Below are 25,360 nucleotides of genomic sequence, written 5' to 3' on the forward strand. Positions count from 1 at the left end.
AAAGGCCTGCAATGCTAACAGGACCACTCTCATCTCAAAGACATTGATATGCAACTTGATCTCTTCTGGGGACCATGTACCCTGAACATTCCAGCCACAACCCCACCCCAATAGGATGGCATCCATGGTCAACATGGGCTTGAGAGGAGGAAAGATAAATGGGCATCCCTGACAAAGCTTTTTGGACTGGATCCACCAAAGCAGGGAATTCTTGCAGGCTCACAAAATCTTTATAAGCTACTTTAATGGATGTCAAAGCAGCAACCATTCTACTGACTGGGTCCACTGGAGAATCCTCATGTGAAAGTGAACCATGAGTAATAAAGTGATCACTGCAGCCATCGAACCTAAGGTTTGAAAAATTAGCTTTGCAGAAGGATATGATTGGTGTAGAATCTGTATGACATGCAATCTTAGGGAATGAATTCTGCTCTGAAGAAAGAATGCAAACTGTCTGACTGTGTTCGGGTGAGCTCTTATAAACTCCAAGACTTGAAATGGTTGAAGCTGGGTCTTTGAAAGATTTACTCTGATCCCTACGAATGGACACAACTGGAGTTAAGTAATCCCTGGCCCTTTCCAGGAGATGCTTGGTAAAATGTGGAGAGGAGCCAGTCATCTAAATAAAGAAACATTCTGAATCCGTGCAGTCTAAGATGAGCTGCTACCACTGCCATGCATTTGATAAACACCCTGGGGGCTGTAGTGAGACCAAAGAGCAGGGCTCTGAACTAATAATGACTGGCTCTCATCTGAAAGCAAAGATATCTTGAGGGCAACTGTTTAATTTGATGTGATACTACATATCTTGAAAATCTATACAGCACATCCAGTCATTCTTCTGTAGAAAAGGCAAAATGGACTGAACAGTAACCATCTGGAACTTGGAGTTCTTTACAAATTGATTTAGATGACTGAGATCAAGAATTGGTCTCAGGTCCCCTAATTTCTTTGGCACTAAAAAGAACCTTGAGTAAATTCAGGATCCTGCTTGTTCTGGTGGGACCTTCTGGATGACTCTCTTTTCTAGCAGCTTTTGGATTTCTAATGCTGCTAACTATCTCTGAATGGGTGGAACATCGGGGAGACGACTCTTTTATGAGGGATTTTGTGAAAAGGGAATGAAGTATCCTCTGGATATGATCCTTTGCACCCGAGAATCTCTTGTGATGGCTGTCCAGGTATTTATGTGCAAAGAAAAGCACCCCCCCCCCGACTGCCTCCAGAGAAGAACAGTCGGGTAACCTCTCAGGGGCACTGAAAAGCCTGTACAAGAAAGAATCTCGAGACCCTTGGTTCTGCAAACCTCCTCTGCCAGGAGGACAGCTTTTTCCATTATTATTTCCTCCTTTGCCTCTAGGAGAAAGACCCCGACGTGAGTCTTGAAAAAGTCCTTGAGATTTTTGGAAACACATCTTTCTACCACTGCGCTGATTTCTAGAGAGAAGTCTTTGTGGGGTAGAGAAATGGATTCCTACAGCAGGCAAGATCTTTCTCACTGCAGGAATGTGTGCCTTTAACTGTGGGTCCAAAGAGGGAAGCTCCATCAAAAGGAGAATTCATGAAGGAGGATTTAAAGGGCTCCGCAAAATCACACTGTTTCATCCAGGTTTGTCTCCCTAAGGCTATGCCTGAACCAATGACCTCGACGTGCGTCTTGAAAAAGTCCTTGAGATTTTTGGAAACATCTTCTTACCACTGCGCTGATTTCTAGAGAAAAGTCTTTCCGGGGTAGAGAAATGAATTCCTACAGCAGGGAAGATCTTTCTCACTGCAGGAATGTGTGCCTTTAACTGTGGGTCCAAAGAGGGAAGCTCCATCAAAAGGAGAACTGATGAAGGAGGATTTAAAGGGCTTCACAAAATCACACTGTTTCATCCAGGCTTGTCTCCCTACGGCTGTGCCTGAACTAGCGGCCCTTGAGGAACTTTCAGCAGCATGAGATATTAACCTCTTGGATGCATTTGACATAGATTGTAGGGTGGCCAGTTGGGAGAAATAAGTTTTCTCTTCCTCTACCAACATGGACCCTGGGGTAGACTTACAGAGTTCCTTGATCAAGTCCCTCTGTAATCTAGTAAAATGTGCCAGGCAGTTAAGCGGCCATAAGGCGAAGGTCGCTGAAGAGCAAAGGAGATTTCCAAATCTACCCAACACCTTAGACTCCCTGTTAGGGTTATGGCCAGAGGAACTCTGTTTGGGTTGTTCCTTTTTGGTGGCTGTCGCCACAACCACAGCATTTACAGGAATACTCTTATGTCAGTACTGCCTGTCCTTGGGGGGCTCCTAAAATCATATCTGGATGGTGGGGGATAGGCTCCACAGAATCCAATTCCTTCCACGCTGATGGGAGACAAGGTCAGTAAAGGTCATCCACCAAGGGGGGTAACCCAAGATATAGACAGGCCAAACCCGAAGGCTTCCAGGAACACCGACTCCTTTTGGGAAGGGCTTTGGGAGGACCAACTACCTTTCTACTGCAGGATCTCAAAAATGTCTCCAAAAGAGACATCCTCAGGTGGGGACCTAGAAGACCCTTGCCCCTCATCACTTCGGCTAAATAGCACTTTCTCTTCCTGTGTACCTCTTCAGTGGGATGTTCTGGCAAGGTATTGGAAGAAAAAAAGGCAAAAATAAGCTAACCACAATGCTAAAAGAGATTCACAGGCAAAACAACCAAACAGAGAAAAATAACTGTGAGTCAACCAACACGGTCTAGGCAGGATAAACTTCTGCTGAACACCAAGAATGTATAAAACACTGTTTTATTGAAGAAGATTTGCGCTTTTGCGGGGTTACCGCTTCATCAGACCAAATACAAAAGTATGTTAAAACACAGACATATTTAAAACATAGCTCAACCAATCAACTAAAACTAATTAAAAAAGACCAATCAAACAAAGTGATGTAACCCATATCACCGCCTACTCAGTTGGGCTGGTTTAAGGGAGACACCACTATTAAGTCCTGGGTATTCATACGCATGCAAAGAAACAATCCATTTTAGCTCACACATCTCAACAACATTATTAAAATCACCTCTTCTAATATGGAAATGCAAAAGTTATAAAACTTTGAATTTAAAAGAATTGTGTCCTGGAAACAATAAGGCATGATTAGCTAAAGCATTTGATGTTACATGGTTACGTATGGTACCTAGGTGCTCAAGTACCCTCTCTCTAAGTTGTCGTGTGGTTTTGCCCACATATAAACTATCACAAGAGCAGCAGGTAGCCAAATAAACCAAACTGCTGCTCCTGCATGTCGCCACAAATCTGGGTGTAAAAATGCGCCCTGTAATGGGATGTATGAAACAAAGTTCAATGGATATGGAAGAGCATGCCTTGCAACTGTGGCAAGGAAGCATACCAACTTTCTCTGTAGGTATATGGGGTGGAGTCCTTGGTCCATAACATAAAAGTCTTTTGATAGATATATTATTCCTATAGGTGAAGAAGGGGTACTCACCCACTATTTGTCTCACCTTGTGATCAGCTAAAAGGACAGGACAATTCTTTCTTATAATATTGCAGTAATGCTGTATATCACTAGAATATCTTAGCAATACCCTAGGGTGTTGGGCCTCTCCGAACCTTTGGTTACTGTTGACAGTCCTTCTACTAGAGGAAAAATATGGGGTCCCTCTGCCTTGTCGTTGTTGCAGACTGATATTCCTAGCATTAACTATGTGCGTCTGTGAGTAACCTCTCTCAGAGAAGCCATTGCTCAATCTATGTACAGTTTCCTCGAACACAAGGTCATTAGTACATACCCTAGAAGCCCTTAAGCATTGACCATTAAGTATATTAGAAAAATATGTGGGGGATGCATGCTGGAACGATGCAGAAGCCTATTCCTCCAACAAGGTTTCCTATGTAGTTGTGTCCCTAAAGTACCATCAAAATTCTTAGAAATGGTGACATCCAAAAAATCAACAGAAATAGAAAAATAATTAACTTTAAACCTGAGGAAATCTGAGGTACTTTCAAGATACCAAACAAAGTCTGAAAGTTGCCCCACATCACCTTCCCATAGGAAAAAAATGCCATCCACAAACCTGGCATAGTATTTTACATGATGGTTAAACATATTACTGCTATGTACATTCTCCCACTGTGCCATAACCAAATTAGCATAGCTATTGGGACAGGGGGTGCCCATATCCACACCTAGTAGTTGGAGGTAGTGCTGGTTCTCAAACAAAAAACACATTATTACTTAGAATTAAATCTAATAAAGTACAAACAACAGTCACCATGCCATACATGAAATGATCATGATGGGAAAGAAAAGGTCTCACAGCATCCACCCCTGCCTGATTAGGGATAACAGTAAAGAGTGTTTTAACATCCACAGTTACAAGCAAAACATCAGCCAAAGAAAGGGAAACATTAGCTACAGAGCTATATAAACTAGATAAAAAATGTTCAGTATCCTTCAAAATTGCAGGATATTCAGCAATTACTGATTTGAGCCGTATTTCAACAAATTTAGATAAAGGTTCAGTTACCCAACCACGTCTCAAAACAATAGGATGCAGTGGGGGATTAAGGTTGTCCTTATGGATCTTAGGCAATCCGTAGATAACAGGAACAGAAGGATATTCAATAGTCAAAAACTCATATATGTCTTGGTCTATTAAACCACACATGAGAAGGTCATAAAAGTCATTCTTAACATTACTAATGCATTTGTCCACCTCTCTCCCAGAAATCTTACTGTAAGTAGAGCAGTCATCTAACATAGCTGACATGCCTGTTAGGTAATCAGTTCTATTAAATACCACAACAGCCCCTCCCTTGTCCACCGGTCTGATACTAATAGACTCTTCAGCCTGCAGCTGTTGTAAAGCAATGGTTTCCTCAGGGCTTAAATTACAAAAACGCTGTTTGAAATTGTCAAAAGATTCAAAAATGTCCCTTTCACATAAGTTCAAAAAAGATTCCACAGATGCCGTGAGGGGAGGGCAGAAAGTACTCGGTTTACGTAGAATATTACAAGAAACAGGCATGTTTCATGTTCCAAATAACATTTCAAGCATGATTTTACGAGCAAACAGTCTAATATCAACAATAATATCAGTAATGTTAGACTTACTGTTGGGAACAAAGCTCAGGCCTCTAAAGAAGGACTGCTAGTTGTATAGAAGTTAATGAAAAATTAGATAAATTGTAAACTAGTCCTTGTTCGGATGATGTATGAAGGTTTTTCTTCTCGTTGGTGGACGCTCGTCCCTGGTGGCCTTCCTCTTTCTCCTGTCCCTCGACAACAATCGCCCTCTCTTGTTCAGCATGTCCAACTTGGTGGGTAGAGGAAGGGCCATAAAAGGGTTTGAGGAAAAATCACACCCCTTGAAGCTGAAAGGTTCTCTAACCTGACTACGAGCCCCCAGTATAAGACGATCATCTTTGGCAGTATTATTCAAACTAGAAGCTGCCACATTGGAAAGTGTAGCTTCCAATTGGTTTGGAAGCTCTATAGAAGCAGCTCTGACATCAGCAGACGAGGGCGTAGCAAGTGCCGATGTAATCAACACTTCCGTGTGTTCCACTCTGTTCAAACTTAGTGAAGCAGTCGCAGAGATGGCCGAAGTGGACAAAACATCAGAGTTTTTTGAGGTTTTGTTAGTAATTACTACTGTCACACGGGAAATTGAGGCAGTCTCATGGTGTGCGATCTGAGATTGGGGCTTATCACTACAGCGATGAAACTCGCTCTTTGGCTATATAAAGATATGCCCCCTAGTAAAGTCCATATGATAGTCAGTAGTTTGTTATATTTTTGTTGTCTCAGCCTGCATTCATATGCCGAAACCTCTGCAAAAAGATTATTCAGTTTAAGGGTGTACTCATCAGTTGGAAATCTAGTTTTCAACACATCCAAGAGGTGCTCAATCTCTACACAGAGAGACATCTCGACAAGTGTATAATATTCAGTTAATAGCCTTAAATAATTAAAGCTTAAGTCAAGATTCAATTGCTGCCAATATTTTAATAACTCTGGTTCACTAGAGGCCTGGGTAGGCATTTTTAAAATCTGTAGCCCCCTAGGCACTACCTTGTGCTCAAGGCACGCCTCAAAGTGAAATCTCTGCCATTCAAGTCTTTTTAGTTTATACATTAAGTTCTCCTGTTTCTTAAAAGTCTCAAGAAAAGCACACATACCATAAGAGTCAATAGTTTCCACAATTCCCTGTGTTAATAATACAAGCCTCAAAAGGGGGTTAGGCTGGTTACTGACAAGTCTGTGAAAACGATTAGAACCTTTAAGCACGTTATTCATTTGATTAGTCACAATAGCAACAGAAGATGAATAAATCCCTCCAGCATTATGTCCCGGAGAGAGGGTACTTGAGCACCTAGGCAACATACGTAACCATGTAACATCAAATGCTTTAGCTAATCATGCCTTATTGTTTCCAGGACACAATTCTTTTAAATTCAGACTTTTACAACTTTTGCATTTCCATATTAGAAGAGATTATTTCAATAATGTTGTTGAGATGTGTGAGCTAAAATGGATTGTTTCTTTGCATGCATATGAATACCCAGGACTTAATAGTGGTGCCTCCCTTAAACCAGCCCTATTCAGTAGGCGGTGATATGGATTACATCACTTTGTTTGATTGGTCTTTTTTAATTAGTTTTAGTTGATTGGTTGAGCTATGTTTTAAATATCTCTGTGTTTTAACATACTTTTGTATTTGGTCTGATAAAGCGGTAACCCTGCGAAAGCGCTACCTTCTTCAATAAAACAGTTTTTTATACATTCTTGGTGTTCAACAGAAGTTTATCCTGCCTGGACTGAGGTATTGGAAGAGACAGGGAGATGAGACTTAGTATAGGATCTGAAGAAGTGAAAATAGAAGACTTCCTGAGGCAGGAGAAAACCCTTTCCACTACCTCAAAGGCAGAGTGTCCAACAGAGGCAGAAACCAACTTCACCGGTTCATCCAGTTCCCCATCTCTCCCAGATCTCCCCTCTGAGGAGGGAATCCTGAGCTGTCCAGCGCAGAAGCTCCGAGGGGAAGCGATGGCCTTGAAAACCTTGGAGTCGAAGTGAATCCCCAGGATCCACCACTGACACATTGGCTCCGAGATTCATCCTGGTCAGTAGTGATCGGAGCCGAACGGGTCAGGGATAAAGTCGGAGGCAAAGAAGAAGGTTTTGGATCCAACATTTCAACACACGGTGCTCTCAGATCCGATGGCTCCGAAATTATGGGTCAGATCGGAGAAGGAGTCACAACGGGGTGATAAGGTTGCTGAAGGCTCACGGATCCAATGGGAAATGGAGCAGGCAACACCCTCATGTGGGATTTGTGCTCTAAGAAACTTTCTCATCATCCTGTCCATGTTTGCCTCTTAAAAGACTACTGGAGGACCTGAATGAAGAAGTTGTGGAAGGAGGATGGGACAGCTTCATCGGAGTCTCCTGGAGAAATGAAGACCTAAGTCTTGGAGAAAATGGCTCCGGAGAAAATCTTGGGCTCCAGATCCAAGGAAACCTGACCACAGAGGTTGTCAGAACCAAGGGCGTCAGATCTGACACTTTTTGGACTTAGGAAGGGGGTCTGCACTCGGAGCAGGTGGGAAGGACCACTCCAGAGAATGCTTCCTGTGTTCAGTCAGCTCCGATGACTTATGCTTTTTAGCAGGGGTCTGAGTCCCAGAAGTAGAAGCAACGGAGGAGGAAGCTGCTAAAAAGCCTTACAGGATGAACGTATTCTGCCTATCACTGATTGCTCTTGAATTAAAGCCTGCATATATCTCACATGAAACTTGTAAATGAGAAAGCCCTTACCAACAGACATACTCCCTGAGGGCATCAAAACTAATAGAAGAAATCAGAAAGACATATAAAGTAAAACTGCTCACAAAATCTAGGAAGGCACCTCCTATGAACCTATGACCATATGAGCCTAAAGTAAACCCTGAGCTAGACCCACTAAACTACTTTATCCAAAGAAAATTGAGGAGAAGTAGATACATGGTTAGTTTTGGTTAGTTTTCTGTTTCTTTTTGACAGGAAAAATGGGGCCAGCAGTGTTACTCATGGCAGCAGCAGCTTCCCCAGGGATGGGCACAGCATTCTAAGACAATATGTAAACCTTCCCTGTTCCCTCTCTCAGGACTGACAAGCTCTCCCTAAGTAAGGGGCTAACCCTGAGTCCATAGTGGCTGCAGTTGCTACACCAGAAGGATCCAGGGTAAAAGATAAGTGGTCTGAGGTATAACAAATGGCCACTGCCGAGTCACCCACCTACATCTTATGCAAAATGCTAGCCTGCTGCAGTGGAAAAAGGCTATTTGCTTAGGTTCACAGTTTCATAGGTGTGTACTAGGCTAATGGCCCTGGAGCCTTTACAAGCTTAGCCCATAGGATTACCCTGGCATCATGCCACCCAACCTTAGTTCCCAGTGCCTCTGTCGAGTAGAGCCACTGGAGTGATCCCCGGGGTGAATTTTCTATTTCCCATCCACTCATCAAGATTTCTCTTGAAGAGGGACAGTGAGGTGCTCTGCTTGACATATATGGGAAGTCTATTCCATAGCATGGGCAGTCTCTGGGTTATGAACCTGTCCCTCCAGCATGTTCTGTTGATTGTGGTAGTGAGGTTGAGGTCTCTGTAGCGTGTGTTGCGGAGGGATTGTGATTTCTTTAGCTGTAGCATTTCTAACATAGATGGGTCAGACATGGCTCTGTAAGTTAAGCAGAGATCAACTCTAAGTAGGTGATATGAGACAGAGAATAGTTGGAGTTTTTTGAGTCTGTCCATATAGGACAAGCATTTAAGGCTTAGGATCCTCTTTGTGAGGTACTTTTGCGGCCTCTCCAGTTGTTGCAGGTGTCTAATGAGGTACAAGCCAAATGGGACATTGTACTCGATGATTGGTCTAATGAGGAAAGAGTAGAGGGAGACAATGACCTCTTTCTTCCTGGATGCAAAACCCTTAGTAATGAGATGTGCCACATAGAAGGACTTTCTGACTACAGTGGCAATGTGGTGGTCAAAAGAGAGGTTGCTGTCAACCTGTGTTCCCAGATCTCTTATAACGCGCCTTCTGTGTTCAGTGGACTACCATCAATGTGGTAATTCAAGGGAACCGGGTTTTTCCCAAAGGGAATGAAGATACATTTTTTGGCATTGAGCTTAAGGCCATGGTTCTGACACCAGTCATTGGTCCAACTGAGGCCTTTGTGTTGGATGTCAGCATCACATGGGGAGTTAATAATAGCTCCCAACTTGCAATCATCTGCGAACTTTGTCAGCCAGAGTCCCTTCATGTTGGCCTGGACCTCAGAGAAGTAGATACCAAACAGGAGAGGACCCAGGACCGAACCCTGTGGGATTCCACTCTTGACTGGTCGGCAGTCTGACTTGGAGTCAGCTAATTTCACAATGTGGGTTCTATCTGTGTGCCAGTTTGCTACCCACATACTGATATAGGGGTTGATGCCTACCTTAGTAAGTTTTTCTATGATTCCTGAGTGGGGAATGGTATCAAAGGCCTTGGCCAGATCAAGGTAGGCTGTATGAACCATCTTACCTTCATCCACAGCTCTGGTGACTGACTCAAAGAAGTCAACCAAATTGAGCAGGCATGATCTACCATTCACAAAACCAAACTGTGTAGGATCCAGAGTTTGGAGATTCCCTATATCCTTGTTTACACACACACACACACACATATATATATATATATATATATTTTTTTTTTTTTTTTTTTTTTTTTTTTTGTGGCTGGAAGAAAGACCAACCATGGGACCAGTTCCACAAAAGTTACTTTTCTGACACAAAAATATAGTAAAAGGCACTTTAAAACACTATGCCAGCCCCACAAAAATAAAATTAACACTCTTTCTCCACGGAGAAAATGTTTTCAGCTACTTTACACCACTTTTAAACTGACATAAAAATGAGTGTTCCGTTTAAATGTATGTTACAGTTTCAAGACAGTCCATAAAACACTCCAAGTTTTAAAATAATTTCCTTGAAGAGGAAAATAATAAAACATCAACAAAACTAAGAAAAAGGAATTTTTTCCCCAAAGGGAACTTATCTGCCCATCAAAGGAAAAAGAAGCTAACTGTCCATCCTTGAAAGCCTCGCAGGAGCATACTCTTCAGTGCAGTAAAGCTCTGAAGAACTTTGCACCTAAACTTGTCTTTTAATCAACTCAGCTTGAACTGTCTGACAGTTTGAGTGCGTAGGAGGTGTACAGAAGGTTTGGAAACTGGTCGGTTGTTATATCCTTGGTAGGATGTAGCCCATATAGCTAAGGCTACTGCAGTAGTGATCAATAAGATGAATATCACTGAAGTTAGGAAATGTGTATTTCTAAGACTCTAGTTTAAAAAAAACACAAATTTGCAAATAAAAAAACATACTATTATTTAAAGTAATAGCTTAATAAGCCAGTCTTGCGGCATAGAGAGATAAAGCACTAAGTAATATCAAGTCGACCCAGGTCTGATTAGTGGCCTGGGCAACTGAGTGTGATGGTAGGGAGGATGGGTGGCACCTATTCTAAGGGGAGATGGCTCCATCTGACTATGCCTGTTGCTCCACTGTCAACAGATGGAGGTGTCAGGGCAAAGAAAGCAGCTGCTGGTGACAGGAGAGGTGTGGCTATATAAGCAGGTGATGGTTTATACTATCATGTGTGTAACACAGAGCATGTGTGGATATGTGTGTGGGGGGGGGGGGCATTTGCAGCCTCTGCAACTCATCACCAGTGGAGAGGTTATGGTCTTACTACAAAATGCCCTCACTGCTGGGATGTTGATGACAGCACAAATGTCCTCGATGTCTCACAATATCACCCCCAATACAAGCTCCTGCACTACAGGATCTGGAAATTATCCTCACTTCTAGGGAAAGAATGAACTCATGCACCATTGAGGAAGCTCAATGGTTGGCGGGTACAGAAGAGAAAAAGACACAGAAAATACACCTTAATAATCTCTCCCATTTATGCACTGAAATTCATTTTATTCCAGCATACATACTTTAGCTGTGTTTCTTAAGTTTTATCTAACATTTTGACTATGGCAAACAGGATTTTTGTTAAATCACCCTAAAAACAACCAAACCCTCCAGAATGAACATTCCCTAGCAAATCCTTGGTGTACTAAAAATGTACTTCAACTAAATGATTAAAAGTGTAGTATCATTGCTTTTGGTAGACAACCCCTCCCCTCATTATACTTCATAGACTGCATACTACTGCAAAACAAAATAAGAAGTTATGTACTCATCATAACGTTCCATCTGAGTAGTTAAGACTTCATTGTTCTGCACATACGGGTATTCGGATCCAATTTGGATCCGAGCCGGCAAAACTTTTACAAGCATCAGCTCCGAGTTCCAAGCTCCTCCCCTACACATAATACATCACTTCCTCCTTTCTAACCCCAGATCGAGTTTGCTGTCACTAACTCGCAACGTAACCAACAATCCAAACAGGATAAGACCTGAATAGTGAGGGGGATGGAGGGAGGGAAGGTGCAGCAGAATGAAGTCTAACTACTCAGATGGAACGTTATGGTGAGTACATAACTTCTTAATCTGAAGTAGTTAACTTCATTCTTTCTGCACATATGGGACAGAGTCCCCAGCTACTAGTATTCCTGGGAGGCCCTTATGGAAGGATACTTCTGAGCACCGCAGTGCCAAAGGATGCTCTCCCTCTAGAGATCAAATCTAATTTATAATGAGAGATAAATGTATGCGAATTGGCCCACGTGGCTGCCGCACAGATATCATCTAAAGGCACTTTTGACCAGAAAGCTGCAGAAGTGACCATTGATCTAGTGGAATGAGCATTCAGTAAGCCAGGAGGAGATAAGCCTTTGTCCTTCTATACTTGCGCAATACAAAGAGTGATCCACCTTGCTAAGGACACTTTCAAAACTGCTTTGCCCAAACATGGTTTTGAAAACGAGACAATCAGCTGATCCGACTTTCAGTAGGGTTTAGTTGTATGAAGGTAAAAACGAAGCTGTCTATAGACGTCCAATAAATGGAGTCTATATTCGCCTTTATTTTGGAAATTTGGGAAGAAGACTGGCAAATTTATAGATTGGTTAATATTGGCTGCTGAGGACACCTTGGGAAGGAAGGAGGGGTTTGTACGCAGCGAAACCCTGTCCTTGTGAAAAATCAAATGGGGGAACGGAGGATAAGGCCTGTAACTCTGAAACCCTTTTAGCTGAGGTGATGGCAACCAGGAATGCCGTCTTCCAAGACAAGAATTTCATAGGGACTGAACCGGCAAGTTCAAAAGGCGGAGAGGTCACCGCTTGAAGGACTAAAGTCAGATCCCAGGGAGGAACTGTCTCTTTAACTGGAGGTCGCAAGAGACAGGTGCCCTTTAGGAACGCTTTACACAATTTGGCAGAGGTCAGAGCAACCTTATTTTCACCTACATGGAAATTAAAGATGGCAGCCAGTTGAACCTTGATGGTGGAAGAACTTGCACCTGATTGAAAGAGACCAGCCAAAAAATCTAAAACGACTGGAATAGGGGCTGTAAAAGGGTTCTGATTGCATTGAGAGGGCCAAATGGAAAAACGTCTCCACTTGCTACTGTAGAGTTTCCTACTGGAGGCTTTGAGAGATGCTACCAGAATGTTCTTAACAGGGGATGAAAGTCCGGGAGTCCTGATGATCATTGGAACTGGAGCAGCCATGCCGTCAGCTTGAGACTGTCCAGGTTGGGCAGGGGCAAGCCCGACGGATGAGCAAGTAGATCCAGGCATGGATCTAGAGTCCATGGAGGAGCCAAAAGATGAGACCATAGGAAGGGAAACCACACTTGGCGAGGCCAGAAGGGAGCTATGAGAATGACTTTGCACTGCAACTGGCAAGCTTTCTGAAGGAAATTCAGTATCAGAGGTAATGGGGGGTAAGTATAAAGTAACCCGGGAGGCCAAGCATAGACTAGAGCGTCTCTTGAGACATCCCCTGGAGGGGGGATCAGAGCGAAGAAGTTGCTGCACTTCGTGTTGGAAGGAGATGCAAAGAGGTCGCAGCAAGGATGACCCCATACGAGGAAGATTCTCTTCGCCACCGATGAATTTAGAGACCACTTGTAAGGCAGAAGGATTGCCTGGCTTAGACTGTTCACTAAAATGCTGGAGCATCCCGGGATATGCGTTGCTATCAGAAACCGATTGGTGGATATGGCCCACTCCCAAACTCTCATGGCCTCGCAACAAAGAGGGTAGGATCAGGTCTCTCCCTGCTTGTTGATATACCAGACTACTGCCATGTTGTCTGATTGAATGGCCACTGTCCCTGGAGGTAGGACAGGATGGAAGGCTTTCAACGCTAAAAGCACTGCCCTCATCTCCAGGACATTGATGTGCAGCTTGGTCTCTGGTAAGGACCATATGCCTTGGACTGTTCTTCCCAGGAAGTGTCCCACCCCACCCATGCTGGGAAGCGTCCGTGGTCACCGTGGCTTGGGCCGGCGGGGCTAGAAAGCTGCGCCCGGCAAGTATGTCTGATGACTGAAGCCACCACTGGAGTGACATTCTGCATGTCCGGTTGATTCGGATTTGGAAAGTCATCGGGAGGTCTAGCCAGGACCATTGAACTGCTAGATTCCACTGAAGGGTTCTCATATGAAAACGTGCAAGAGGTAGAATGGAAATGGAGACTGCCATCGAACCCAAAGCCCTGAGAACATCGCCTGCTGTGACTACAGAGTGCTCTGAGATAGCTGACACGTGGAGTCTGAGATTTATTATCCTTTCCGGGGTGAGAAAGATATTTGACTGAATAGTATCCAACCATGCCCCGAGGAAATCTATGACCTGAACCAGAGCCAGGTGGGACTTGTTGAGGTTGATCGTGATGCCTAACTTGTGAGCTAGATCAAGAAAGTAGTGTAGGGCCTGGCACAAGTGACGTTTGGTGGATGCAGCGAAGAGCCAGTCGTCTAGGTAGGGGAATACTTGAATGCCCTGAAGTCTCAGGTGAGCCGCTACGACTGCCATTACCTTGGTGAACACCCTGGGGGCTGTGGTGAGACCAAAGGGTAGGGCTCTGAATTGAAAGTGACCAGCCCCTAGCTGGAAGTGCAGAAACCACCTGGAGCGTCTGTGGACCTTGATATGATAGTAAGCGTCCTGGAGGTCTAACAAGCACATCCAGTCGCATTCTCTTAGAAACGGTAGAATGGACTGTAGAGTGACCACCCAGAATTTTTGTATCTCTACCGACAGGTTGAGGACAGACAGGTCCAGTATGGGCCTGAGGTCCCCTGTCTTCTTTGGCACTAAAAACAACCTGGAGTAGATGCCTGATCCGGACTGTTCGGGGGGGACCGGTTCGATGGCTTTCAAAACCTGTAAAGCTTCCCTGTGATCGGGTGGAACATCTGGGAGGTGTGCTGGAGTTATGGGGGATGATATGAAAGGGATAGAATAGCCTCTGGATATGATGTTTAACACCCAGCAGTCTGCAGTAATGGACTCCCATGCCGTTGGATGTAAGGAGAATCTTCCCCGACCGCCTCCAGAGTAGAGCAGTCGGGCGACCCCTCAGGGCTGCTGTGCGGGCCTGTCGGAAAAAGGTTCCCTAGACCCGAAATTTCTGGGTCCCCCTCAGCCTCTGGGACGACATCAGTCTTGTCCCCCTCTGCCTCTCTGGGGGACGAATAGTCCTGAGTGTCCCGGAAAGACTGTGATTTCCGGAACCATATCTTCTTTTGCCCCTTTTGCTTCCTGGAATAGGATCTCTGGGGGTTAGAGAAGCGGATTCCGACGGCAGACAAAGTCTTTCCGTCCTTCTCACTCTGGGTGAGCGTGTCGCGTACTGTCTTCCCAAAGAGGGATGATCCATCGAAAGGGGCGTTAATAAAAGACGCCTTAAAGGGATCCGCAAATTGACACAGTCTGATCCAGGTATGTCGCCTCAAGGCAATGCCTGTACCAGCAGCTCTAGCGGCTCCCTCCGTAACATGGGAGAGGAGACGCATAGATGTATTTGTCACTGATTTCAGTGTAGTCATCTTCGCAGTAAGGGACTGCTTGTCCTGCTGTGACAGAGACTCTGGGGGCGACTCAGTTAGTTCCGTTATAAGATCACACTGCAGTCGGGTAACATGTGCCAAGTAATTCAGCGCACGGATAGAAAAAGTTGCTGATGAGTACATACACTTCCCGAAACGATCCATCGACCTGGACTCCTTGTCTGGTGGATGGATCGAAGAACTCTCCTGTGCCGGTTCCTTCTTTGTGGCAGCTGCAACCACCAAAGTGTCCACTGGGGCTCCTTTGGACCATGCCTGCCTATCTGACGGCAGGGAAAGAATTTTGTCCGGTCTTTTGGGTATAAGCTCCACGGTGTCAGGATCCTTCCATGCCCTAGTGGTGATGAGGTCCACCAAAGGGTCGGCTGGTGGGGAAACCCAGGAAGTAGATGGACCGCCCCAAAGGCCTCCAGAAACACGGACTCATCCGTAGAGGGTTTGGGGGCTGACCAACCTCCTCTTTGGCAGAGGATCTCCATAATGTCTCCGAAGGAGACGTCCTCGGGAGGTTATCTGGGGGAACCCTCCCCTTCATCTAAGTCTGAGTCAGGGATAATGGACTCAGGGGAGTCCAAGTGCCTCCTTTTACACTTGCGTTTACGAGGTTCCTCTCCAGTGGGACCTTCTGAAGAGGACTCGTAAGCCTCCGGGGGTTCCCTGAGGGGAACAACCTGAGGTTGCTTTGGCATGGGCTGTCCCTGAGACAGGGTGAGGAGAGCAGAATCCGAAAACAGGGAGGTCTGGGTAGGATCTGAGTAGGTGAGCTGTGGTCTCAACCCCTGGGAGAGAACCCTTTCCACTGCCCTGAATGCCGATGGAGAGCCCACCTCCGTAACCCATAAGGATGAGGCCTTCCCCGGGTCCGAAGCAGGGATCAGAGCCGAAGGCAGGGTAGTCTGGGCACCAAGGATGGGATCCGACAGAGAATAACCTCGACCCTCAGGTCCGACTCCCTGACAACGGTGCCGAGAGACTCCTGGATCCGAAATCAGATCTGAGGAACTCAAAGTGACGGCCAGCGTTGAGGAAATGAGAACCGTCTGCGCCAAACCCACAGCTCCAAAGAGCCTCGGATCCGAGAACCCCGAAGAGTCGGGTCAAATCGGGGAAGGAGAGATTGGGTGAAATAGAGCTGTAGAAGGACCCTCTCCGATGGGAGAGGGACCTGGTAAGACCCCCATCTGAATCTGATTCTGGATGAACCTCCTCATCAGCCTGCCCATGTCAAGGTCGGAAACGCTCCGAGTCAACCTTGAAGAAGAAGTGACCGAAGCGGGTCTTGGCTGGATCTGAGGGGAGTGCCTTGGCTCCGAGGGCTCCATCGGCTCCGGTGAGAAACGGGGAGAGCGGAGCCGAGGAGAACAGGACCTGGGGACTTTAGAAGAGGGGCTGGAGAAAGACTCCTTGTCAGGGGATCTTTTCCTGGGCCTGTCCCTCTCTTTGTGGCGCTTCTCCCTCTCTCTCTCTTGTCCCTAGCTTTCTGGGACGAATCTGAGGCCGCAGGATGAGCAGGAGGTTGAGTCCCTGCCTGCAAGATGTCACTGGCTGGAGCGAAGACCGAGGCAGACTCTAGGACAGAAACTGGCAGCAGACCCTTGGCCACGAGCTTAGCCCGACGGTCTTTCAAGGCCCTGGGGTTAAAACCCACACAAATGTTGCAGGAAGCTGATAAATGGGAGACCCCTAAACAAAGAAGACACAGAGTGTGGCCATCGGCTGGTGAGAGCTTGAGCATTTCTTAAAAAGAACTTTAGGCTGTTCAGCCCTAAGGGTGGAACAGTAACTAAACCCTAAGGCCCACACACACACACACACACACACACACACACACACACACACACACACACACACACACACACACACACAACAAGGAATGGGGCCTAGGCGGGAACTAAAACTACCAACAAGCTACACAGAAAAAAACTTTTTTTTTTTTTTTTTTTTTAACATGACGACCACGCGTGGAGGGGGGAGGAAAAGGGGAACACATACAAACACACCAACTGTACTGAACAGAGAAAAAACAGAAAAACCTTACCACCTTCGCTTAGAGCTCAGAGTCCACGATGCTAACTCTTAGAGCGGCAAACGAGATCTGCGGTTAGTCAGGAGGAAGTGATATATTATAGGTAGAAGAGGAGCTTGGAGCTGATGCTTGTAAAGGTTTTGCCGACTTGGATCCGAATCGGATCCGAATACCCATATGTGCAGAAAGAATGAAGTTAACTACTTCAGATATGAAGTTAAGGACCTAGATACCCGGATTGATAACTCTCTCAGTTTTGACCATTATGTGACAACTGTTATCAGGAAATCATTTTATCTAGCCCAGCTAATTGCTAAAGGAATATCATCAAACCTTAAAGAGGTAATCACTTCCTTGTACTCAGCACTGATCTGGCCAAACTTCCCCATATTCATTGATTTTTAAATATGTTAAATGTCTGTTCTGCTGAGTTGTTCAACTTATAAATGTTTGGACTCTAAAGGTTTAAGGTAAGATATTTTTGTTTTACTACCTTCAACGTTCTTGCCCAATGGTTCCTCTACCTTCAACCAATTGTGCTTCTAGCAGAACTAGAACTCCGTATTCCTGCAGTAGGCGAGGGCCTTACTGTCCATTCATTCCTGTCTGAGAATTCCCATCAGCCTCCATTCCCTTTTGAGAATCAGGTGGAAACAGTGCAGTTAGCTTGCTGGTCCTGAGGGGCAGCTCATCCTCATCCCGTGGGAACCCCCACCCCTCTCCCTATGATAGCACCCCTTCCTTCACAGTGGCTGCTACTTGTTTCCCCCGAGCTACTTAGTATGAATGCACTATGGTAGCATGGTTCAGCCAACTCAGAACTCCACTGGGTGAACACCTAGTGCTCTCACTAGGTGTCACCCATTTAGTCAGCCAGAGCCACCTCCATCTCCTAGGATGGGTAAGCCAGCAGCAGCTGCTCATGACCATCCTTCCTGGTCAGCTCCTACAGGCACCCAGGATGAAAGCTGAACATGTTTCACCTGCAACACAATCGGTACTTTATCTCTCTACACCTTGGAGAAGGCAATGTTATGATGTTTTAAGTCCCAATATAGTGTAATCTGATATCATTTTATGAACCAATAATTAAACTAGTGCAGTCTAAGAAAAGAAAACAAGATAATCAAAAATAATTCTTAACACACATTTTACACAACTTATGTCTGAAAATATTATACAGATTGCTCTAATTCTATAAGATGCTGATCTTTTCAACGCATAATACATAGATTTTTTTAACATCTTTTTAAATGCTGAATTTTCAATCCATAAATGCTCTGTGAAACATTTGTGTGTGTGTGCGTGTATATATATATATATATATATATATATAAATACACGTGCGTGTACACACACACACACACACACACACACACACACATATAGATTTACTATCAAAGGGTAGAACTGCAGTTCAGCGAACATGGGAATGCCGAATGTGTTTTTGCTGATTCCTGTATTGTCGAACTGCAATTCAACGAGTGTCCTTAAGCAAATGCCACTGTGCATTTGCTAATATGAAGTAGATTTTAAGGAGAGATCGCGGTACAGTGCAGATTGGGAAATGTACCCTTTTCCTCACTGTCGTGCAATCTTGGAGTTGGAATACATAATTTGCAGGGGGTGTGGTGGGTGTAAAATGTTAATTACAGCAGTTTGCAGTTCTGAACTGTATATGTTCCTACTCCTGAAAAACAGGCAGGTAAGTGGCAACAGAAAAAAAAATGGAGTATATCAAAAATTCCAAATTTGATATCGGAGGTGTCTAGTTTTTAACCTTATTAGCTAATTAATATGCTGACTATTGGCATTTAGCCTCGATATTTTGACAAAATATTTTCTGATGTTTGGGATTTTGATAGTAAACCTATACATATATATACACACATATTTTTTGAATAACTAAACATAACCAGTGCACCCCTACAGTTATGCCAGCATACTGTATACAGCACCTACAGGGTTACAACTAATTTGCCAGTGTTACTTGCTATGAAACAAAACCAGAGGTACAAGCTTACGGTTATACTAAATGTTCATACTCATATCAAGTCTCAGTGCAACACTCTGTCAGTTTATTACAATGTGATATTATTCCTACCTAGGTGGCTGTCGAAGCCTTCTAAATAAATTACAGAAGCAAGACATGTTGCACTTTATTCAGTGTAAAATCAGTTGGGTCTTGTCCAGGAGTGAAACTGAAAGAGAAATCACAATGAAGAGTCACGTCTGATGGAAAAACAATCCAAAAGTTCTAAATATTGATTCTTACATAATACAGTAAAAATGTTTTCTAATGAATTATCGCATCTTGCTTCCCAGTCTAAACACCACTTTGGCATTCCAGTGTTTTTTAGTTGTTGCCTTTTTATTTCTCCCCCACTCAAGAAATAATGCTAATTAGTGACAATTTCCAGACTTTACCCAAACCATCTCATGTTCGCATGAAGAACAAGCAATATATATATGGGTATAAGGCAATGAAAGACAAATGCCTTATAAGCAGTAAGTGTAATACAAGCATCATGTGAACCCTCTAAAACAAAAAGCAAGTCAAATCAAACCATGTGCAAAAACTCAGATAAACAGCCACTTGTAGAGGCAAACAAGTAGAGAAGTAAGTGTATGATGTGTATCCTGGCAGTAAAGAGCAGTGGAAGAATGGCAGGAATTGCACTATTAGTTTGCAGCCATGGACTCACACTAAGAGCTGTAAGCTGTTGTTTACGGAAACTTTACACCCCATGTTTCAAATAGAAAGCATGGCAGTTTGCTCCATATAGTCAGGAAGGCATTATCAAGTGATTTTTTTTGCAGGCACACTGTTCAAGGAGGGGAGGGAAGAGGAGAATAGAAAGAAGACCTAAGTAAATGATGCGATCATGATAAAAATTAGACTGTTCCACAGAAGGTTGTGGTCCAAAAAGTAAGCTTTTAAGTGAGTAGGACAAGAGATAAAGCTTTTCTGGCAATTAATAGGAACCAGTGAAGTGTACCACTCATCAGAAAGATCTAGTGGGACCTGTACAGCAAACTTATTTCTGACTCCTGCATGAGATCTTACACTTAGTCCTCTTCTGCTGTTTGTATAGTGGCAGCCAGTTATACAAGTGACCCAGCAAGCAAACACTACGGGCAGGAACTATGGTCACTGCTAAAAGTGTTTGGAGACAGCATACTGCCACTCAACAGTCTCATTATCAAAACTGATGAGTTAGACAAGAATGGGGCTGAAAATTAATATGGTGAGCTGAGCTCCACACATAAAAGCATCTTCCCTACTTAAATCCACAGAAGATGGTAGTTCTCTCTTCTTGAAATCTGATTTTTTTTTTTTTTTTTTTTTGTGAAAAGAATGACCAAACCGCTACATGAACTGATTTGATTTGTACAGTATCTTTGAACCCTCTTACCTTGAATAAGCCATTCTTGTGGTTGTTCAACTTTGAGGGTGTCATAATGGTAACCTACAGAATCTTCTTTGCCTCACATTGTTTTCCATAAAAGAGATAGCCTTATCTACACATTCATACTTTTGTGTCAAAGTGCATGTCTAATGTACGCTTCATCAGAATCTCCAATTTTCTGGCATATCAGTAGCTCCAGCTCTCTTGCATTTTCTTCATCCTCATAAGTCATCTGGGTTGCCACGGCACCCTTTGTCATCTAGGAAGCAGTTGTGGGTTTACTTTTCCAACAGTAAGTATATCAGAAAGTCAGCTCAGCTATTTTCTTTGCTCAGAACAGGTTCACAGGAGGGTACTAGGCTAGCGGCCTTAGAGCCCTTACAGGCCTAGCCATGTTAATCCTGAGCTGCCCCAATTTTCCTTGGTTAGATGGATATAACTCTCAGAGCAAGTCTATGATCAGCATCAGCTACCCCGGTCCATGAGGGGCATGGGGGCCACCCCTAGAGTGAATTTGCTGTCTCCATCCATTTGTTTAGGTTGTGCTTATATAGGGTCAGTGATGAGCTTTGCTTCACATGAATAGGAAGTTTATTCCACAGAAGCAGCAATCTCTGGAAGATATATCTGTCTCTCCAGCATGTTCTGTTTATGTCACAGGTTAGGTTAACATCCTTACAGAGATCAGCGAGTGACTCGTGCCATTTGACTTGCGGATGTACAGCATTTCTGTCAGGGCAGGGACGGAAACTCCTCTCCAGGCCAAGCACGTTTCCTCTCAGCAGCCTATAAGATACAGAGTACAGTGACAGGGCTTTTAGTCTATCCACATAGGTCATGGTTTGGAAGTCCTGTATTTTCTTAGTGAGAAACCTCTGAAGTCTCTCTAGCTGCTGCAGGTGTCTGATGAGGTAAAAGCAAAACAGAGCATTGTCCTCTATTAATGGTCTGATGAGGGTCGAATACACTGGCGTTATAATATCCTTAGACCTGGATGCGATGCCCTTACTTATGATATGCGCACAGGGCCAGTGTTAGCATTTTGGAGGCCCCCAGCAGATGTCAAGTTGGGGGCCCCTAGGCATTTTCAGTCTATGTATCACCCTGTCGCTGTCACCCCTCCTAAGCAACATTTTAATTCATACTGAAAACTTTTAGCAGTAGTAATCACAAGCTGACCTGCAGCTACAGTGTTTTTAAATTACAACAGGCCCTATGCACCATACTATGTTTACTAGGGAAGTAAATATTGTGGGAAGAAATAGCTAGGGAATTGTTATGGCTAGGCTTGTATAGGCCCTAGGGCCGATAGCCTAGTACCAACTTATGAACCTATATAGGCCATTTCACAAAGGGACGCTTAGAGTTACTGGAATTTAGTTGCACCAATGATACATTGCAGCAACTCTATATACAGGTCTGGACTTTGTAAAATGATGACCTAGGCCTACTGCTTCAGCCACTCCCCCAACACACACACACACACACACACACACACACACACACACACACACACACACACACACACACACACACACACCAACCATACCCTCCAGTGTTCTCCTGCCCCCCCCCCCCCCCATCTTGGGCTCTCTATACCATTCACATTCTTTTTATCTTTCTTTTCTTACATTCTGCCTTACTCTTCAGCTTTTTCAAAAAGCCATAACTTCCTATATGTTCTGAAGTGCATTTTAATTTTTTTCTTTTTACTCAACCTTTTCATCCAATGAAGGATTGAAAAGAAATTCTGATTAAGGAAAGAAACTGTGTTACTGCTCAGCTTTAGTTTTCCTTGCATCCTTTCAACACACCTTTCCTGACCAAGTAAGCACAGTAAAAAGAAGTTATGTACCTACCATAACGTTCCATGTTAGTTGTCTTCATCGTGCCTTCCTTCTTGCTGTTTGGGATCGGAGCCGATCCTCGGCTCCGACTTGGCCATCTTCAATAGCTCGAGAGCTGTTTACTGGCTCGAGGCTACCCCTTATCCCATGATGCCTAGCGAAAGCTACCCAGATCTTGTTTGTAATAGCTAATTCCAGACATAAGTTGAGAAAAACAGTTATCTAAAAACTGGTTGTTCAATACATCTAATTATAGAATAGGTTACGAAAAACCTGGCCAGAAGAACAAGGAAAAAAATATTCAGCCAGTGAAAACAAGAACTCCTCTCAGTCCACTAGGACGAGGGAAGGGGGGAGGGACGCAAGAAGGAAGGCGAGATGAAGACAACTAACATGGAACGTTATGGTAGGTACATAACTTCTTTATGTTAAGTTGTCTATCTCGCCTTCGTTCTTGCTGTTTGGGACAGTGTCCCTAGCACCTAATATCCTGGGTGGCTCATTAAAACAGACTCTTCAGAACAGTGGAACCAAAGTCAGCTCTGCTCCGGGAGACCATATCCACCTTGTAATGAGAGATAAAGGTATGAGGGTTTGCCCACGTGGCAGCTGCACAGACTGAATCTATGGGCAACCTAGATTGAAAAGCTATGGAGGTGGCTAATGCCCTGGTAGAATGACCTTTTGGTTTAGCTGGTAACTCTTTAGTCCGTAACTGGTAAATAAAGGTAATAGTATTAGATAACCATCTGGATAAGGTCACCTTGGAAACTGGGAGGCCTTTTTTGTTGAAGGCATAAGAGAGAAATAACTGGTTTGACTTTCTTAGTTCTTTAGTTCTATGAAGGTAAAAACGCAATTGTCTGTGAACATCCAGTTGGTGGAGCTTGTATTCTGCCTTGTTGCTGTGATTGGGAAAGAACACTGGGAGATCTATGGATTGATTTAAATTGTTCTCTGAGCAGACTTTAGGAAGAAAGGATGGACTGGTCCTCAGAGAAACTCTGTCCTTGTGAAACACCAGGTAAGGAGGTCGAACACATAGTGCTTGAAGTTCTGAGACACACCTAGCTGAAGTGATAGCAACCAGAAAAAGTGTCTTCCAAGACAGAAACTTAAGGGAACATGATGCTGCCGGTTCAAAAGGAGGCAAAATTAAGGAAGTTAAGACTAAATTAAGATCCCAAGGAGGAGGGGGATCTCTCACGGAGGCAAAATTAAGGAAGTTAAGACTAAATTAAGATCCCAAGGAGGAGGGGGATCTCTCACTGGAGGTATAAGAAGAGATGTTCCTCTCAAAAAAGCCTTACAGAGCTTATGAGACAAGATGTTAGAATTCAACAATCAGATATGAAAATTTGAAATGGCCGCTAACTGTACTCTAATAGTAGCGGAAGTGGCACCGGACTGAAACAGTTGTGCTAGAAATTCAAGAATTTCATGGACTGGGGCTGAGAAAGGTTCCACATTTCTAAACTCTGCCCAGTAAGAAAACCGTTTCCATTTACTAGCATACATAGTAGACTTATGTGAGGAAACGATAATATCACAGACTGCTGGGGAGATACCGGAAAGCCTGGCTAAGGTTGGAAGTGAAGTAACCAAGCTGTAAGCTGGAGTGTTTGGAGGGACTGATGCAACCCGCCTGATTGATGAATCAGAAGATCTGGAATCGGGTCCAGAATCCAGGGCTGATCGACAAGGTAGGGGTGCAGGAACGGAAACTATATCTGCTGAGGCCAATAAGGGGCAATGAGGATCATTTTGCTACCCAACGATTTTGCTTTCTGAATAAGTCTTGGTATTACGGGAAATGGGGGAAAAGCATAAAGGAGTCCCTGAGGCCAATCGTGGACTTGAGCATCTCTGGGTATGTAACCTTGAAGTGGAAGAAGGGAGAAGTAGTTGCTGCATTTGCTGTTGAGAGGAGTGGCAAACAGATCGCAGCAAGGGTGTCCCCATTTGCGGAAGATAAGATCCGCAACTTCCTGATTCAGAGACCACTCATAAGGCATGAGAATAGCTCAGCTGAGCCTGTCCGCTATGACATTGGATCTCCCAGGGATGTGCGTCGCAATCAGAAAACATTGGGAGGAAATTGCCCATTGCCACAGTCTGAATGCCTCTCGACACAGGGGGTAGACCTGGTTCCGCCCTGTTTGTTGATGTACCACACCACTGACATATTGTCTGTTTGAATTGCAATGGTCCCAGAAGGAAGAGAGTCTTGAAGGGCTTGCAACGCCAGAAGCACGGCTCTCATTTCTAGGACATTGATGAGCAGATGGTACTTGTGAGGTTGCCAAGTGCCTTGGACTGTCCTGCCCAGATAATGTCCACCCTATTAGGGAGGCGTCTGTGGTCACTGTGGCTACTGTTGGAGGCTGTATGAAAGGTCTGCCCTGAGACACTAGTGGGGAGTCCATCCACCAAGACAGGTGCCTTTTGCATGTTTCTGTAATCAGGATCATGTGAGATATGGGAAGCTCCTGAAAGGACCACTGCGTGAAAAGAAGCCACTGAAGAATTCTCATGTGGAAACGCGCTAATGGAACTAGAAGAATGGCAGCTGCCATGGAGCCCAGAGCTTGAAGGACATATCTGACTTGAGTCCTTTTGCTCTGCATTAGGATTAACACTTGCTGACGAATTGTGGAAAAACTTTCCAGTGGTAATCTTGTAAACATTTCTCTTGTGTTTAATTCTGCTCCTATGTAAGTGATAGACTGACAGGGCAACAAGGCAGATTTTTCAAAATTTATTGTGATGCCTAGTTGAGTGCATGATGTGATTGTATAATCCCGTGCTTGTAAGAGTTGATGCCTGGTGGTAGCAGTGAGGAGCCAGTCGTCTAGATATGGAAACACCTGGAATCCTTGACGCCTCAGGTGAGCCATGACTATTGCCATACACTTGGTGAACACCTTGGGGGCTGAGGTGAGACCAAAGGGCAGAGCTCTGAACGGTAATGACTGGCCCCTACCCGGAAGCAAAGAAATCCCCTGGAGCGTCTGTCCATCTTGATATGGTAGT

At 44.3% G+C, this 25,360-nt stretch overlaps 1 protein-coding gene across 1 annotated transcript in view; it reads right to left on the reverse strand.

Annotated features, from left to right (window-relative positions):
- LOC122803530 (ADP-ribosylation factor-like protein 13B) overlaps window positions 1–25,360 on the reverse strand; it is an 817,640-nt gene that overhangs the window by 552,414 nt on the left and 239,866 nt on the right. The window contains exon 2 of the mRNA XM_044073180.1: window positions 19,175–19,271. Coding sequence (XP_043929115.1) covers window positions 19,175–19,221 — 47 coding nt within the window. The 5' untranslated portion in view covers window positions 19,222–19,271. The remainder of the gene's footprint in view (window positions 1–19,174; window positions 19,272–25,360) is intronic.

The sequence above is a fragment of the Protopterus annectens genome, chromosome 5.part1, assembly GCF_019279795.1.
Source record: "Protopterus annectens isolate FY-2018-M chromosome 5.part1, PAN1.0, whole genome shotgun sequence".
NCBI classification, from domain to species: domain Eukaryota; kingdom Metazoa; phylum Chordata; order Ceratodontiformes; family Protopteridae; genus Protopterus; species Protopterus annectens.